Source organism: Castanea sativa, chromosome 5, assembly GCF_040712315.1.
Source record: "Castanea sativa cultivar Marrone di Chiusa Pesio chromosome 5, ASM4071231v1".
Taxonomy (NCBI): Eukaryota; Viridiplantae; Streptophyta; class Magnoliopsida; order Fagales; family Fagaceae; genus Castanea; species Castanea sativa.
In genome coordinates, this window is record NC_134017.1 from 51,805,922 (window position 1) to 51,824,220 (window position 18,299).

An 18,299-nucleotide genomic window follows, 5' to 3' on the forward strand; every position below is an offset into this window, starting at 1 on the left:
TCCTTTAAATTTCAAACAATTAGTGTGATTGATCGTTCAGTTAATTGTCAAGTTGTTAGTCTCTATTGAGGGCTCTTTTTTCGTCCCACGTGTCACTACTTCATTGGCAACCCATGCCACATCAAAATATTATTGATTTTTTTGGTAAATCTCTATAAAGCCCAAAATAAGCTTATATCTCATGGACTGGGCCTGCATGGCCCACAAGATCCTCACTTCAAGAAGCAAATTCATGGTTCACATTTCCTTTTCATTAATTGGGATCATAACTCATGACATCATCAACATCAACATATGAATTGGGCTTAAGCAATGAATCAAAATTCACGGCCCATATTACCTCTCTTACACTCATGGCAAGCAGCTTCTTTAACAAGAGCCAATATTTACACAAAATGACAACAAAACCCAAGGCATGTCATCTCATCTTCGACTTATGATCCAAGCTCATGAGTCTCTTTGGGGAAATTTTGGGAGTCATGGTTTGGAGGGCCCAGAGATATGTTCAGTAAAGTTCCAGTGGTTTAAAGTTAATAAAAGAAGCATGTTGCTTGGGGTGTCTTCTCCAACTCCCTGAACTCTGATGAGTGCGTGTGTAGCGGGTAACATATGGTAAGCATCTCTTATCATAGAGCACTTAAAATGATAAAATTCCTAATTGCACTTTTCCTGCATCTTAATATTCATCATGTGACAAATACTCAATATCTCCAGCCATCTAATTGCTGGGAAAATAACTGTTCATTCAATCCCCAGTTGTTGCTATACAAATTTGGAAACTTTATTATATTATTCTACATAAATCTTATTACTACTTTCAGCTAAAATCCAACCCAAACAAATGACCTAATTTGATTGGCTATCTTTAATCTCCAACTATATGCAAAATATTCATGATATCTCTCAATATCCAGCTGCTGTCTACCACAATCAGAACATATATTTCTTTGCCAACTGCTAGAACAAAACATTAGATACTCTTTTTGCTCACTAAGATTATGTCACAACACAATGAGACCTTGATTAAATCTCTAAAACTATTAACGAATCCTTCTATTACTTACTAGAAATGTATTGTAATGGAACCTTGCACCAAAAACACAAACACCCAAAAAAGAAAACATTTCTAGCAGAACCCTAACAGTGTATTCAGCACTTGACACCTAGCTGGAAGTGATATCATTAGCCATTTAATATTAAAATCCCAACTGCTAGCTGCTATACCCAAAATAGCAAGATACCCTTGAAAGAAATCTTACCATTTTCAACCAAATCCATAAAGTAAATGCTGAATGTCCTTTCCAGCAATCTGAAATCACCCAGCTGACCTCATTTGCTTCTGCCCAAAGCAACAGTTAACTTATGAGAGCTGTGACAGCTGTCTTATGACAATTGGGACAGTTTTTCCTAACAACTAGGACAGCTTTTTCAGAACAAATGTAACAGTTGACCCAGTAGCCTGAGCATTACTGATTTTTTCCACATTTGGCTAAAACCAAAACCAACTAAAGTAACTATCCTTTCCTTAACAAAATACCTTCCTTTTCTACTGCTCTTTCCCCAGTAGCTCTTACCCAAAACAACAAGAACACCTTAAAGCTAAACATACCATTTTTTGCCCAAATCTTAAGATGGATTTTCTGAAGATTCATTGCTAGTTGGAACAGATCTTAGTTGAGATTCTTTGCTAAAATACCTCCCTATTCTCAGCTAAATAGGACCCCTTATCAACACCTCAAGGGGGGGACACAAATGGAGAAGAGCAACTCTTTCACAAACCTCTCTATTTTCTCTCCCTTTAATTATCTTCTTAAGCTCTTAAAGAAGTTTTGAGTTTTTAGTTTCAAAATCAGGAACTAAACTCTTCAGCTCTTAGCTCATAAACAACCTTCATAAGCCTTCATACACACACCAGCAGAAAATCCCAGCAGAAATACCTAGTAGCCCTGCTAAACACTTTCTCTCTCACTGCCCATACTACCAAATAACTCACCACTTACTACATAGACTCTCTCTAAGCTACCTATACTCTCTCTAATAGCACACCCCTAGCTCTCAAATACTCTCTTACTCCCCACTTATGAGCTCTTTATAAGCTCTTGTCCATCCCAGTAGCAAATCCCAGCAGTTTTGCTAAACACACTATAACACCGTTACTCTCTTATACTCATTATCTCACTCTCTATATTCAAAAAATACGTTTATCTAACTAATCCTATCCCCAGATACTTATACACATCTTCATACTCTTCTTTTACAAAATTTTTTCTCTTGGAAAACAATCTTTACAACTTCAATGATTATAATATCATATTTTTACTATCTTTAATTACCATATCTCTCATGTTGGGTTCTAAGACCTTTAGGTTTAAATGTATTAGAATACTAATTTGTAACGTTGACAAACCATGATCAAAACGTTTTAATCTTGTTTAGACAGCTCAAAGTATGTGTCTTATATGTAAAGTTGGAATCGAGTTGCTACAGAATTTACTGTGCAATTCTGCCTAGCTCGATCGATCGAGAATTAGACTCGACCGATCGAAAGTCGTGCAGATTATTTTTCTGCAGATTTTTCCAACTCAGCCCAAGCCCATTAAAGATTAGGGTATCAGATCTACTTCTCCCACTATATAAAGGAAACCCTAAGCACGTTTTTAAAGGCTTCTATGAGAGAGAAGAGTGTGCATCTTTTTGTCTCTAGGGTTTGTACCCAAAAGTTCTCTAGAGTCTTTTTGTTTATGCTGTATGTGTGAATCTCTTGTGAGATTTAGAAGTGTTTGCCTTCACATATACTTAGGGTTATCAAGAATCAAGATTATGTCAAGAACTTGATGATCATTCAGTTGCTGCATTAAGAGCTTAAAGATATACAAGCGGGAGTGCTTGTGCTTGCTGGAGAATCTAAGAAAGAAGGAATCCGTGGTCTCGGAGGTTGCACGTGGTCGTGTCAGTAAGTTTTCTATTGGTAGGTAGCAATAAGATGTTAGTTGTCTAAGTCGCTATTGTACAAACTTTGATTCTTTCATAGTGGATTTAGTTTTACCTTAAGGATAGCTAGGATAAATCCTCCTCAGGTTTTTTACTGGTTTGGTTTTCTTGGGTTATTATATCATTGTGTTCTTTATATTTCTGCTGCTTTGTATGATATGATATATTAGTGTTAACCTATGTTTGCATAATTTATCTAAGTTAATAACTTGGCTAAATAACTAGGTTAATTTGTGGTTTTAAGGGGTCTAAAAACTTAACATCTCATACTTCCATATACCATACATATTACAAATACTACATTCCACAAAATACTCATATCTCTAAACATCTTTTTCTCCACTTCTCTTACACAATCCCATATACATTTACTGCACCATTACATATAATACACTACACTCATCTAAACTCCAATTTTATACTCTTTCACTCTGAAGTTCTATTGTTTTGTTGCTCATAAACACATATCAATACTCTTCTTTATCTCTCTTATAAAATTCCTTCTCATAGGAGGCATGAACATTTATTACTAAAGCCCTTCTCCTAGAAGGCATCAAGATCTCATATCAAAGCCCTTCTCATGGAAGGTACAAATTCATCTTACATAAAGCCCTTCTCTTAGAAGGCACAAATACTCCATACAAAAGTCATTCTCATGGAAGACAACACTATTCATAACTTCACAATAACTAAAAGAGCATTCTTAAAGGGAAAACTCATTTAAGTGCATGATAAGAGGGGCAAGCTAAACTAGCCTTTACATACAGTTGGACATACTCTCTCTCCCTCCAGTTGCACCAATTTTCCCTCCTTAATCTTGAAATTATCATGGCAAACTGCCTCTCTACCGCTGGGGTCACTCTGCTGGGATATCATCAATTTACAGAAGCTGTCTAGCTGAGTTACAAACCATACAAAGATAAGTGATTTTGCTTCCTTATCTTTAAATTTACGTTAATGAGTACATGATTACTTCACATTTAAATACATATTACTTTATTCCAACTACTATTACAACTATTAACTAAGGCTTACACTCATTTAAATGCATTATAAGAGGGGCAAGCTTAACTAGCCTCTACCACTGGCATTCTGCTAGAATCCTATCAGCTCACTGATGCTACATAGTTTGGTTACAAACCATACGAAGATAAATGACTTTGCTTCCATATCTTTAAATTTACATCATTGAGTACATGATTACTTTACTTCTAAATAAATAGTACTTTATTTTAACTACTATTACAACTAATAATCAAACCTATTATATCTACCACATATTACATATTTATTCAACCATTATCATGATTCTTAGATTTTAGCTTTGATGGTTTTGTAGGCTTAAAAGTACACAGGTAGCCGTTGAACCACGTGGCCCAATGTTGAGCTCCGGGACGTAACTCCCTAAACAAACTCGGGTCTAGCAAGGTCACCTCTCCAAAGGACCACACGTGGCCGAGCAATCGAAAAAGGCCCCCGAACAGTCTCAATGTCTACTATCTACGTGACTAACAAAGCATTGATGTAACACATTTCAAGTCTCAATTTCTATCATGCTACTTGACTAATGGTGAATGATCTAACATATTTTTAATTGATGTGGTATCTTTTTAAATGATGTGATCATTTTATATTATAAAACAAAAACAAAAAACTCATTTTTACATCCATGATTCGATAGATGACTTCATATAAAATCCCATGTGACAAATATTAGCTCCAAATTAGTGTGGAAGATCTTAGTCCAATCCACTACGTAGTGATTTATAAAACTATATGTGTGTATTATTTAAACAAATTACATAACTCATTAAAATAGTCATGTGACTAAAACTATACATGGATTGTCTTTTCCATTTCCACATAATGGATTATTATTATTATTTTTTTTATAGAAACAAACAAACAAAACAAACACACACACACACAAGGGAGAGGGAAAGGGGTTCTAACACAAAGGCATACCACAACTCCACATAATGGATTAGAGAAAGATAGTTTCAAACCGGTGTAAAGCTATACTTTTTCCATTACAAATCTCTCTCTCTCTCTCTCTCTCTCTCTCTCTCTCTCTCTCTCTCTCATTATAGTGTCTTTTCCAATTTGAGCTCATATATTTGTAGTTTTAAATGTTTAATTTGTTTCATACATTGGCATCTTCAATTTGATGATGTCGGCCCCATCACCCAAATATGTACCTTTTCCAGCAATGTATACCAAGGTTTCTTCTTGTTTTATTCCCAAAGTAAAAACCATTAGAGAGAAACCTTCCCAACAAGCATTTCGCTATAGTAAAAAGAAGTTTAAAATCTAGTACAAAAATTTTGTTCTTAAACTCTATAATCATAATAGATAAACTTACTACAAAAACCTTCTACAACTTTAAAATTTCTGAACTCTTCTACTATATGAACTTTCTATGAATGACGCATCCACGGTATATCATGGCCGAAACCTTTGACCGACATCAAAGAACCTTTTGAAGATTTGTACTCCACATCAACACTACTAGGATGAAAGCTCTGTGGTTTTGACAAATGTCCAACACTCTTTTATCTTGGTGTATGAACAATAAACCTTTCAGGGATATTCAATGGGAGGGGTAGAAAGGCTTTAGGAATGTTTAGTTCTATTCTTTCATAGCTCTATGGCCGTCTCTTCTCTAAGTTAGGGTTAAAACTATGTTTAAATATATGTAAGGTTTGGTGTTAAAGTGGCTGCAAAAGCCCTTGGAAAAGTACAGGTCTATGCTTTCCACAAAGGCTTGATTAACCCAATTGTCTGACAAACTCCTCTAAAAGTCCATCTTAATGAGCTTGGTTGACCCAACTCCTCAGAATCAGCACTTCAAACTTTTAGCTAGATGTTTCTCCAAAAAAAAAAAAAAAACTTTTCGCTAGATATTTTTTTCTTGAAAACCCAAATAACAGAAATACATATAAAACTTGTTGCATTTGCATTTGAAACTTTGACATGAAATTTTCCAGCACTAAATGACCCAACTCCTCAGAATCAGCACTTCAAACTTTTAGCTAGATGTTTCTCCAAAAAAAAAAAAAACTTTTCGCTAGATATTTTTTTCTTGAAAACCCAAATAACAGAAATACATATAAAACTTGTTGCATTTGCATTTGAAACTTTGACATGAAATTTTCCAGCACTAAATGATCCTAACGGATTCTAAGGAACCTGAACGGATGTGGTGTGTGTGAGTGGTAAAAATTAAAAAGTGCAAAGGTTCTTGTGGAGCTTCATATGTTTGGGTCATTTGGGATGTGTAAGTCTTCCCAATGCGATATTAGAAAGTTTCTAATGTAATTGCATTAAGATGCCTCTTCTATTCCTAGGGAGGCCTTATAATTTTAGTGCTTTTAGGGGTTAGGTTAGGGGTCGTACATCCACTGCCTCCAAAGAGATATATTTCCCTTGTTAAATTTTGACATGATGGGTATTAGAGCATTTTCAGCAGATTATCTAAATTTTTGTAGCGTTTGAACAATGAGCAGTGATATTTAACTTTTACTTATCTACTTTTTCAAATACACTTTCCAACAGATTCTCTATCTTTTTTTCCATCTAATTTAAATATTATTTTTTCATTTATTCTTTATTCATTCTTTATTCTTTTTTTAATAACTACACATATTCTAACATTTTTTTATTCAATAGCTGATTATTATAATAGCTAAAAATGTTTGAAGTGTGAACTGGAAACGCTACAATATTCTCTACTTGTAGAGAAGCACTGTAACAATTCTAATTTAAAAAATGGAGATGGAGACGTTGTTGGAGTGAGTTTTTAGGGTGTTTTCTCTCTAAAATTGGCTTTAAAGAAGCCATTGGAGATGCTCTAAAAGGAAAGAAGCCATTGGCTTTATCTATCTGGTTGTTTGTGTTTTGTATACTTATCTACCAAAAAAATAAAGGGAAAGAAATCCTAAGAATCAACGTGTGCTGAATTTGGTTTGGGCCATTTGGCTAGCATGGAGAAAATTCATCAATATGACATCAAATCTGTTGGCACTAAGAGTGTTAAGTGTTAACCAGTGGCCCACGAAACAGAAAAATGGATAAAGTCTATAGAACATAACATCGGCAAGTTTGTTCTGATTATAGCCTAGAATAGAGTGCAAGTATGTCACAAAAAATACCAAAAACTAATGCGCATACAAGTCACATGTTAGGTGCAGTACATTTGGAAGAACTCCTACCACCAAAGTCCTGCCTTTTGGTGTTTTTGTAGGGGGCTGAATTGTCGTGCTAATATATTAGTTAGGAGTCGAGATAAACCATCCTACCTAAACATACATATACATATATAAATCTTAATATTTAGATAATAGAGTAGCTTGGTCATAATACTTTTTTGTAACTAAATATTTAATTTTTTTTAATAACTATACATAAAATAAAAGAGTTTTTTAAAATTTTGGAAGGGTCAGGGCCCCAAGCCTAGTCGTAGCTCTACCCCTAGTCATGTTCTAAGTTATGTTGTAGTGTTTTGGTCATTTGTCTCACTGTCATAGCATTGTCTTGTCTTTGTATCTCTGTTTTCCTTTTCAATAAAATCCATAGTTCACACCCAAAAAAAAAGTAATAAGGAAAACTTTTATTGCACACGCTTACTTGGTACTCAAGTTTTTTGAACTAAAATCATGATTTTGAAGTCAATTTTTGTGCAAAAGTGGTGAGGACATATACTATATGTGTAAGTGAGTGTATGAAGTAGACATTGCTATTAATTTAATTACGTATGCACAATGCAAAATTGTAAATCAGTAGATTCACTAAGTTTGAAATAAAGCTATTATTTTTACACACAAAAAAAAAAAAAAACAAAAAAAGGTGCCAGCTGGCCTTTTTCAGCTTAATAAGTCTAACTAAACAGGGCCTAGATAAGATTTCATTCCTCACGCTTTTGTACACGTTTCCTTTCATATCCTCTAGTTTTCTTCTTTATCTTTTAAATAAAAAATTTAGACTCATTTTTTCTTTCTTTTTTGGTACAACACAGATAGCCAGTTTCCAACAACACCTACCATTCGATCGAGTCCACATACCCAACGGTGGCTAGTTTAGCTGATTGTCGTTGAGTAAATCTGTAGGATTTGAGGTGACACATGGTTTATAATTCATTGTCAAGTTTTAATTGACACCTTCTAACTAGTTTTTCTAAAGAAAACATTCATAGTTTAAATTCTCTCATCTTTAACTATAAAATTATAAATAATAAAAAATATTATCTCCTTAAAAGATGATATATGTAACTGCCATAAAGAGGGAAACAATTATGTTCTTCAAGAGAAGTATTAGAATTGTTATGATTAATTTACCTAATTATTTTTGTCCTTATACTCAAATGTCTATAAATTTTTTACTGAAAGTACTATAGATAAAGACAAAAATTTGATAAAATAATACAGTAAGACTTATAAATAGTATTAAAAAGTACAATGACACTTATGAATAATAGCAAAAATAGGTTAAATAGTAAAATAAACTAGCATTTAATTTTTTCTAAACACACTAAATACTCTTAATTTTACTTAAAATTAAGAGAATTCATTTTACAATTAAGATTAATGTGGCAGTAGATATATTTTTAGATTTGTAATATTTAATCTAAAATATAAAATGAATTTATTCAAAATAGGTAGGATCCTAACATTTTGTCGGTACAAACTGTTTTCTACATTCTTCTGGTACAAAGGCCTATCCTTTCACTTTCAGATGGAGTGAAGCCAGTTCTTAGGGGCTGAGGCTGATGGGAGAACAAATGAATTGTATAAGCCCCTGTACTCTTCCTTAAAGACAAATGGCCATAGGAAGCGATGAACTCATCAGACAGCTGCCAGCTACCTTGCACGTCCTTATTCACTAATGCTAGACTGATGCCAGCTAGCCTTGCACGTCCTTATTCACTAATGCTAGACGTCCTTATTCACTAATGCTAGACTGAAGACCGTCATGCTTTGCTTGATCTCCTGCGCCTGCTAGGACAAGATGGATCTGCTTTACACATACCTGATTACTTCATACCTATCCAGTCGAAGTTACTGCAAGTCCAAAGGCTAAATTATCCTACTATTTCCTACACAATCAATGGAAATATCCAATTTCGAATTCTCTATTGGAAAATAAGGACAAAGTAAGCAAAAGAATAAGACATGGACTATTCAGTACTACTTTTCGTTATCCTATGGGATCGTTGAATATCACTTTTTCATTATGCTATATATGGAATATTCTTGGCGTTTAGAATAGAGTTAAGCCACAAATCTGATCAAATCCTACTGAAATCTGTTTTACAAAAAAAAAAAAAAAAAAAAAAGTTTTGCGATAAATTTGGTTGTAACTTATGAGGTTACATTCCATTTCATGTCTATTTTATTGATAAATTTACTATTGAATTTAATTATATATTTTTCCTATATTTCCTATCTTTTCAAAGTTTCAAAAAATGAAAATTAATAATTATATCATCAATCAAATATTTAAGTTTTAAGTTTTTATAGTTTAAAATTATACATAAAAAATAAGTCTATAAATCAGATAATAAACAAAATTCGATTGACATGAAATTTTACATGTGCATTAAAAATATAAAGAATATACAATTTAAGTTTTAAAATATTAAAATTTTAAAATATGTAATAATATTAGTTTTTTAAGTGAAAGTTGAAACTTTAGACTACAACTAAATTTGTAGTCTTTTAGTCACTGTTATCTAGAACTATACTTCCATACCCCAAAGTTTTGAAGTGTACCAACTTCTTCTTTTAGTCACTGTTATCTAGAACTCTACTCTCAACTCTTTTGGATAGCTCCTCAAAAAAAAAAAAAAAAAAAACCTCTTTTTGTATAGTAGGAAAAGCCAAACAACTGGAGAGAAAAAACCAAGCTTTGTGACCTTGAGTTTATTTGGCAGCTATGGAAGAAATAAGCTTAACAAATCTGGGGGGCTCTCTTCCGGTACCTTGTGTTCAAGAGCTAGCGAAGGAGGCACTAACTACAGTGCCACCAAGATATGTACGGCTGGATCAAGACCCTCCTTTTGTATCTGACACCTCTTCTTTACCCCAAGTTCCAGTCATCGACATGCAAAGGTTAACTTCCAAGGATTTCATGGACAAGGAGCTGGAGAAGTTGCATCATGCTTGCAAACACTGGGGTTTCTTTCAGGTCTCTCTCTCTCTCTCTCTCTCTGTTTGGGTTAATCCTTCTATAATATACCTCAAAAGTGAAACTATGATGGGATTAATCCTTCTATAATATTTTAGGGCTTTACCCGAGAACTAAAATGAGATTTTTTATTTATTTATTCATAATTATGTATTAATTAAATTAATATTTATTCAATATTTTTATATTATCTATATAATAATAATAATAGGTAAAATTGAGAGAAAATTCAATTAGATTTTAAATTGAAATTCAATTAGAGTTTAATTTTGCGCTACATGTCTTATTTAATTTAAATTTTTGTGCTAAGTAAGTTAATTCAATGTAAAAATTAAATTTTAATTAGAGTTTAATTTTACAACATATGTCCCATTTAATCTAAATTTTTAAATTTTTGCACCAAAGGAGTTAATTTAGTGTAAAAAATAAGGAGTTTAATATAAGTAAATCATAAAAAAAAATATAATTTTTGAATGCTTTTATATTAATAAGCTTTTTTTTATAGAACTAAAAACAATTCAAGTTTATAAGTTATCTAGATAAAAAATTAGGAGTTCAATATAAATAAATCATAAAAAACATAATTTTTTAATGCTTTTATATTAATGAACTTTTTTTTATAAAACTAAAAACAATTCAAGTTTATAAGTCATATATATATATATATGTGTGTGTGTGTGTGTGTGTGTCCCATCTAATAAAAAAAATTAATTTTTGTGCCAAATTAGTTAATTTAATGTAGAAAATCAAGAGTCCAATATATATATATATATATATATATATATATATATATATATATATATATATAACATAATCATATATCTAAATAGAGAAAGAGATAGTTTGAATGATTTTATATTTATGAGTTTTTTTTTGTGTAACTAAAAAAATATATATATATATATATATATTAATAGGTAAAGTTTAGCGAAAATCCAATTAGATTATACAATTGAAGTCCAATTTTGCATCATGTGTCTTAAGTTATTTATTTAGAGGGTTTTATTTCTCTTACTTTTTAATATGCAAATTGACTAATTAAATTTTTGTATTCAAGTTCTTCTAACATCTCATTTTCAATCGATAATATAGCTAATTTACTTAATCTTTCTTGAGACATTTTCGATCTTAGATATGATTTTGTTAATCTTAATTTTGAAAAACGTCTTTCGGTAGAAGCAACTGTAGCTGATATTGTTAGTAAAATTCAATAACTAATGCATATATATGGAAATGAATCCAACATTTTTATATAATTTAGTATGTCAACTAGAGTATATTTTTTTATTTGTAAAATTTCTTTTAAACCCTTTAACTTTGGAAATAAATCTAAACCATTAATATCATAATAAACAACATGTTTGAGAAAAGATTCAAGATTAATATTTCTTTTTTTTTCTTTTTTTAATTTTTTCATATGTAGATACATATTTTCTAGTAGACATTTCTAATCAAACAATATATTTATAATGATTGAAATAAAAAATAACTTCAAGTGTAGAGCAATAAACTTGATATATATAAAAAGTACTATTGTAATTTCACCGAATGATAACAAGTATCTAGCAATCTCAACTTGTATAAATAAATACATATTCATTATATTACCTATAACAAAAAAAAAAAAAAAAAAAACATATATAAAAACGCAAGATTAAAATTAAAATTTTTTTTAAAAAAATCCAAAGCCAACTAGAAGTACAAGTGTACAACTCCACCCACAGCCACACAAGTCTTATTAGATAAGACTCACCTCCAAAAAAACAAGATAGATCCTACTACGGGTCTGTTTGAGATCCGTTTATTTTACCGAAACTAAAAACTTTTTTCTGATAATATTGTAGATGAATGTAAAAATTAGCTGAAATAGTACAGTGAGACCCATAAATAGAATCAAAAAGTGCAATAAGACTCATAAATACTATCAAAAAGTACAGTAGAACTCATGAACAGTAGAAAAAAAGTTAAATAGTAAAATAAGCTGACAAATTTTATCATTCCAAACACACTATAACCAAAAAATAAAAAATAAACGCAAGAATTTAAAACTTAAACTTCAAGGCCCAGCGTACAACTCCACCCACAGCCACACAAGTCTTATTAGATAAGACTCACCCACAAAAGAAAGTCACCTAAAACAAGTGGGCTAGATATATAAATGGGTATCATCACATGAAATGCAAACCAACACGGACTTGGCTCACCTCGTCAAAATTAAAGACGTCATAATCATTTCTACTGTACTTAACCAAATATAAATAAAAATTCTAAGATTAAATTTACTAATCATAACTAGCAAACAATTTCCTCCCTCAATTGTTCTGTGCGTGTGCCACTTTTGCATGATAGTAATAAGAATTATTTCCAATATTCATATAGAATAGAAAAACTCTATTTATACAAAATTCATTTTCAATTAAGCCTTAAGAATAAATAAAGTAATAAATTAAATCCCAATTTATTTTTTTTACAAAATAGAATTCTAGCTTAAACTAAGTGTATATGTGTGTGAAATTCTCTCCTGGAGACTTGAACTCTGGCCCTTGCCCCCCCTCACACCCTATAAGTATTTATACTTATAGAGTGACTATCGCACCAAAGGGTGCGTGGTGGTAATCCCAACTCATTTAAATGGTATGACATTGTCTTTGTCATTTAATATAAGCTGATGGTTTAGTTTCTAATTAATCCTGAAACTATAGGTTTAATTTTTTACTTTTTAAAATTATTGATTTTAAACTCTATGAGAACCTTAATTTATTACACCTCCTAAATTATAGAATTTAAAAAAAAAAAAAAAAAGTAATTTTACCAAAGTAAGAAGAGTATTTCAATTTTCAATATCATTTCTTCGTATCTCCTTAATATTCGGCTTTAACTAAAGATTGATTGATTGTAGTTAATAAACCATGGGGTGAACATTTCACTGTTGGAGAATGTGAAGTCAGGCATTCAAGAATTCTTTAATCTTCCGATTGAAGAGAAGAAGATGTTTTCGCAACAAACTGGAGATATAGAGGGTTTTGGGCAAGTCTTTGTTGTGTCTGAGGAGCAGAAGCTCGATTGGGCAGACTTGTTTTACATGATCACACTTCCTGTCCATTTGAGGAAGCCTCATTTGTTTCCCAAGCTCCCTCTTCCATTCAGGTTCTCTCTCTCTCTCAATTACGTATGCAATATATATATATATATATATATATATAAAAGATAGAATTGATAAATTCACACTATTAATAATCAACTTTATTCTAAGACTAGAATATTAACAACCAACTAAATACTAACACAATATGAGATACTTGTACCAAATAACAAATTAACTTTATACCAACATTAGAATATTGTGATATGATCTGTTGTGATTAGTACATAATAATAACAGTGCTAGTGAGGAGTTCATGTTAAATTAAAACAAATCATGGAAGCGGTTGTGAAAGATGTTTGGTTTCTATCATTACCGTTCTTTTATAGTCCTTTTTTAATACAGCAACAACTACGGGCGAGCAATAGTACGGTAATTATAGATACTTTGAGAGTGCAATGAATTTGTACTCCTCCTCAAATATTATTAAGTGCTGCTAATTAAAATCATGACATGACAAACTTTTCATATGAGCAGAGGGAGTTGTACTCTCAGAATATTCCATAAATTTTTGCAGTAGTCTTTGTATACAGCAACTAATTATAGGATCTATCCATAAATCAAATCAATTTGTTGTTACTTTGGAGAGGTACTCCAATTTTGGTTAACCTTCTACTAAGGATTGAGCCATACGTTCTTTGAATATAGAGATACCTTAGAAGCTTACTCTCTTGACTTGAAAGCTCTTGCCATGAAAATCCTTGACCTCATGGCAAAAGCTCTCAAAATGGAAACCGTGGATATGATGGTGTTGTTTGAAGAAGGGCATCAAGCGATGAGGTTGAACTATTATCCTCCATGTCCCCAACCAGAGCTTGCTATTGGCCTCAATTCTCACTCTGATGCCGTTGGTCTAACAATCCTTCTACAAGTCAATGAAATGGAAGGTCTCCAGATTAGACAAAATGGGATGTGGATTCCCGTGAAACCTCCCCACAATGCTTTTGTTGTCAACATCGGAGATATTTTGGAGGTACCTATATGGCATAACATTGTCTTTGTGCAATTGACTTGTCGTAATCAACTTTCATATCTTGTCAAAAACCAAATCAAGGGACGTTACCCCCTTCGAATATCTTGAATTCTTTTTTTGAGTATAAATAATGTTATTAATGCGTACAAAGTATATGCACAAAGGTTATGCACATATAGAGCTAATCCTCACCAATGATTTTAAGGAAAATAAATAAATAAATGTCAGGAGTTTGCATCTAATGCATCGAATAGATATGTTTTCTATTTCATATATCACCGTAAGTCTACATGTTATAAGATAGAGAATACATATCTAATATATAATATATTAAATATAAGGAGGATTCATCAAACACATATATATAAGGAGGACAATAATTCACAGAGCTTCTGTATTTAATCATGGGAGCTCAAACTAGCTAATTGTGGTTTGCCAGATTGTGACGAACGGTATATACCGTAGCATCGAACATCGAGCAACAGTTAATTCAGAACGTGAAAGACTCTCTATAGCTACATTTTACAGCCCAAAGCTGGATGGGGATATGGGACCGGCACCAAGCCTTGTTAAGCCAGAGAGACCTGCATTATTCAAAAGAATAGGGGTTGCAGATTACTTCAAGGGATTTTTTTCCCGTGAACTCCGTGGCAAATCGTACGTGGATGCCATGAGGATCTAACAGGAGGAAGATAAAAGTATTTGAACATATTACACATGTATTAATTTGTATATGATTACCCTTTAAGACATTATAAGGAAATAAATGTTACAGGAGTGACTGGAATAGGGGTTGCAGATTACTTCAAGGGATTTTTTTCCCGTGAACTCCGTGGCAAATCGTACGTGGATGCCATGAGGATCTAACAGGAGGAAGATAAAAGTATTTGAACATATTACACATGTATTAATTTGTATATGATTACCCTTTAAGACATTATAAGGAAATAAATGTTACAGGAGTGACTGGAAAACGTCATTATCTTTATGTGAGTGCAAACTAGTACTAGTGTTAATAATCACTATTATATTCAGGCCAACTTGTGATGAATGAATTGCGATCACTATTTTTTACTGTATATTAGTTGGCAAATTGTGATAAGTACACAATCATTTTAATATCGAATTATTAGTGATATCCCTTTTATTATATATGATGGGTATGATGGGTTAAAAATTTATTGGCTTCAATTAATTAACCAACTACCCAAATTGATTAATTAGATCAAATTATATGCAAATTAAATCAGAACACAAAAAATTACTAATCTAAATTAGAGTGTAGCGGAAATTAAATTTGAAATGGTAAATTGTTTATGAATGAGAAAAACCTTTGTTTGAAAAAGCCCCACTAGGTAAATTTCAAGGCATCATTTCCGAAGAATCTATTAATTAAGAAACAAATAGTTACAAGTATAAGAAATCTTATTCTATTTGCTTATTCCAAAATACCAACTTACAGTTGAACATTTTCTCTAATCTTCGATTAGATTTGTTCATGTAGAGACTTCTCTTTGCATGGATTCGAGTGAATGACTAACAGCATAGTAACTTGATTGTTGCTGTTTGATGCAAAGTTCTTCAATCCATGCTTGTAGATCTTAAAGTAGCTTGGTACAAAACCCTAAGACACAAAAGAAGTCGCAACAACTCTTATGAAGCGTGTATCTCAATATGTGCTTTTCTAGGTCCCCGTATATCTCTGCATGAATGATAACAGTAGTAAAAGATAGCTTTTATATGCTCTAGAAACCTACACCATGAAACCCTAGAAAGACCTTGTCATCATGGGTTGAAAACATATCTCATATTTCAAAATTATTGAATCTTGGTAGATCGAGAAGTATTGAGATAGGTATTGGGATTCATTGAAGCTCGATAGATTGAAGGTGTCAAGTTAAGTATCGAGACTATCGATTTTAGATTTTCTTGTATTGATTCTTGAGTAATCTTCATATCTTCAATAATACCACTTGTTATGATATTTTTAACACCACTTAAACGCTACCCAATTATAAGAAAAATGTGTTTTGTTATAAAATATATTAAATACATAAATATATTACCCTAACAATATATCAGTCACAATCTATCATACTATCACTTCAACCATTGTGAAAAGAACAACTTGTCATATTTATTATGTATCTAGATTTATTGTAAGCCATTACATTTGGGTACAAAGGAAGGAGAACGGAGACAAAATGGTACCCAAATCAGATTCTGTAGCCAATACGAATTCTATCATATATGTTGATTATGGGGCATGCCGCATACAGTAGTTAAATCGCATGTATTAATATACCGTCCGTTTTTACCCTAATCAAGACCATTGTCTTTTTTTTTTTTTTGAATAAACATCTTTATTTCACAAAAGGAAGCCACAAAGGGTACAACAAAGAACTCATGGGCCTTTGCTCATCTCTTTCCAAAGCTAAAACCACTAACAAGGACAGATCAGAGATGGAGACAGGCCCAGAGTTTTACAAAAAGCAGCCTAAAGGGCTAACAAATGGAGCCTAACAAATGAGCTAAGGAATTGCTCTCTCTTTTCACAAAAGAAAAAGAAACATCATCAAACAGCTTACAAAAAGCTAAAATATTCTGCAATATTACATCAATAGTCCATTGAGAGGATGTCTTTTTGTCTTTAAGAGGAGCAATAACATTCCAAGCATCACCTTCTATTATCACTCTTTTGAGCCCAGCTTCAACTGCTTGATTTACCGCTGCATAGGCCGTTTTAGCTTCACCCCACAAGGGGCTTCCTGGGTCCAAAATGTCATTCCAAGCCAAAAATAAAAAAAACTCTGCCATGATTGTCTTTGCCCACCACCGCAATTGATGTTTTGTTCTCTCCTATTGCAGCATCAAAATTTAATTTCACCCAACCAATTGGAGGGGTCCAACTAGACTCATTCAATTTTATTTTTTCCCACAATCTTCTCCCCAAGCTGCTTTTTGTTCGTTGAAAGAGTTCTGGATTTTCCTGGCTAGTTCTACAGCCGAACCAATATCTTCGCCCAATCTCGCCTTATTCCTCAACATCCAAATCCTGTCACACGCAATTGAGGCATATAATTGGAAATGTTGGGATTCCTCTTCCCTTATTCCAAATTTTTCTTTGGGGTCAATGATACATTTTACCCACTCTATAATATCAATATGTGATAAATTAGACATATTTAAAGGCCATAGAGACATAAGCCGTACCTGAGAGGTCCACGGACACTAGAGGAAAATATGTTCAATTGCCTCAACTGCCTCAACTGCATTCTTGTGTAAGAAGCACTCAGTAGATGGATAAGAAATCTTTTTTCCTGCTCTGCACCTACAGGAAGCAGCCTCCAAGCAATCTTCCATAGGAAATTCTTGAATCTGGCATGGACCTTAAGTTTCTATAGACTTTTCCATTCTTTAATACCAAGAGGACTTGGGCCAGCTAACTGGGGTTGGATGATTGACATATAAGCTAACTTGACTTAGAAAGAGCTTGATTTTGATAAACACCAAAAAATCTGGTCATTTTGTTAGGGATAGGGAAGATTGATCTTAAAGATCTTCATCTCTGTCTCCGTACCAAATAAATTGAATAGCTTACCACGATTCCATTGTCTTGAGTCATGGTCAATGAGACTAGCCACATAAACATCACTGCTACTTATGCCACTGGAGCTGGTGGGGAATAAATCTTGGGATTTCAGAAACCCATGGGTCTTCTCATATACGCGTACCCCAACCATTCCCAATCTTATGGCAAAGCCCATTGCTAAGGACATCTCTGCATTTGAATATACTCATAGCTGCCCAAGAAGCAAGTTATGGGCATTGCATCTTCATAAAATTTCTATGCTTCACATATTTCTTCCGAAAGAATTGAACCCATTTTTTCCTAGAAGTACTTGCCATCTCCCAAGATAGTTTAGTTACTAAAGCTTTATTCAAATCATCTGTTTTCCTAATACCGATACTACCAGCCCATTTAGGGAGGCATATTGAGTCTCAACTTCT

At 32.6% G+C, this 18,299-nt stretch overlaps 1 protein-coding gene across 1 annotated transcript; it reads left to right on the forward strand.

Moving 5' to 3' along the window:
• Nucleotides 1-9,743: 9,743 nt before the first annotated feature.
• LOC142633417 (protein SRG1-like) lies at nt 9,744-15,369 on the forward strand. The gene is made up of 4 exons (XM_075807661.1): nt 9,744-10,173; nt 13,073-13,320; nt 13,964-14,288; nt 14,728-15,369. The coding sequence occupies exons 1-4, from the start codon at nt 9,922-9,924 to the stop codon at nt 14,968-14,970; spliced, it is 1,068 nt and encodes a 355-aa protein (XP_075663776.1). The 5' UTR covers nt 9,744-9,921; the 3' UTR covers nt 14,971-15,369.
• Nucleotides 15,370-18,299: the final 2,930 nt, after the last annotated feature.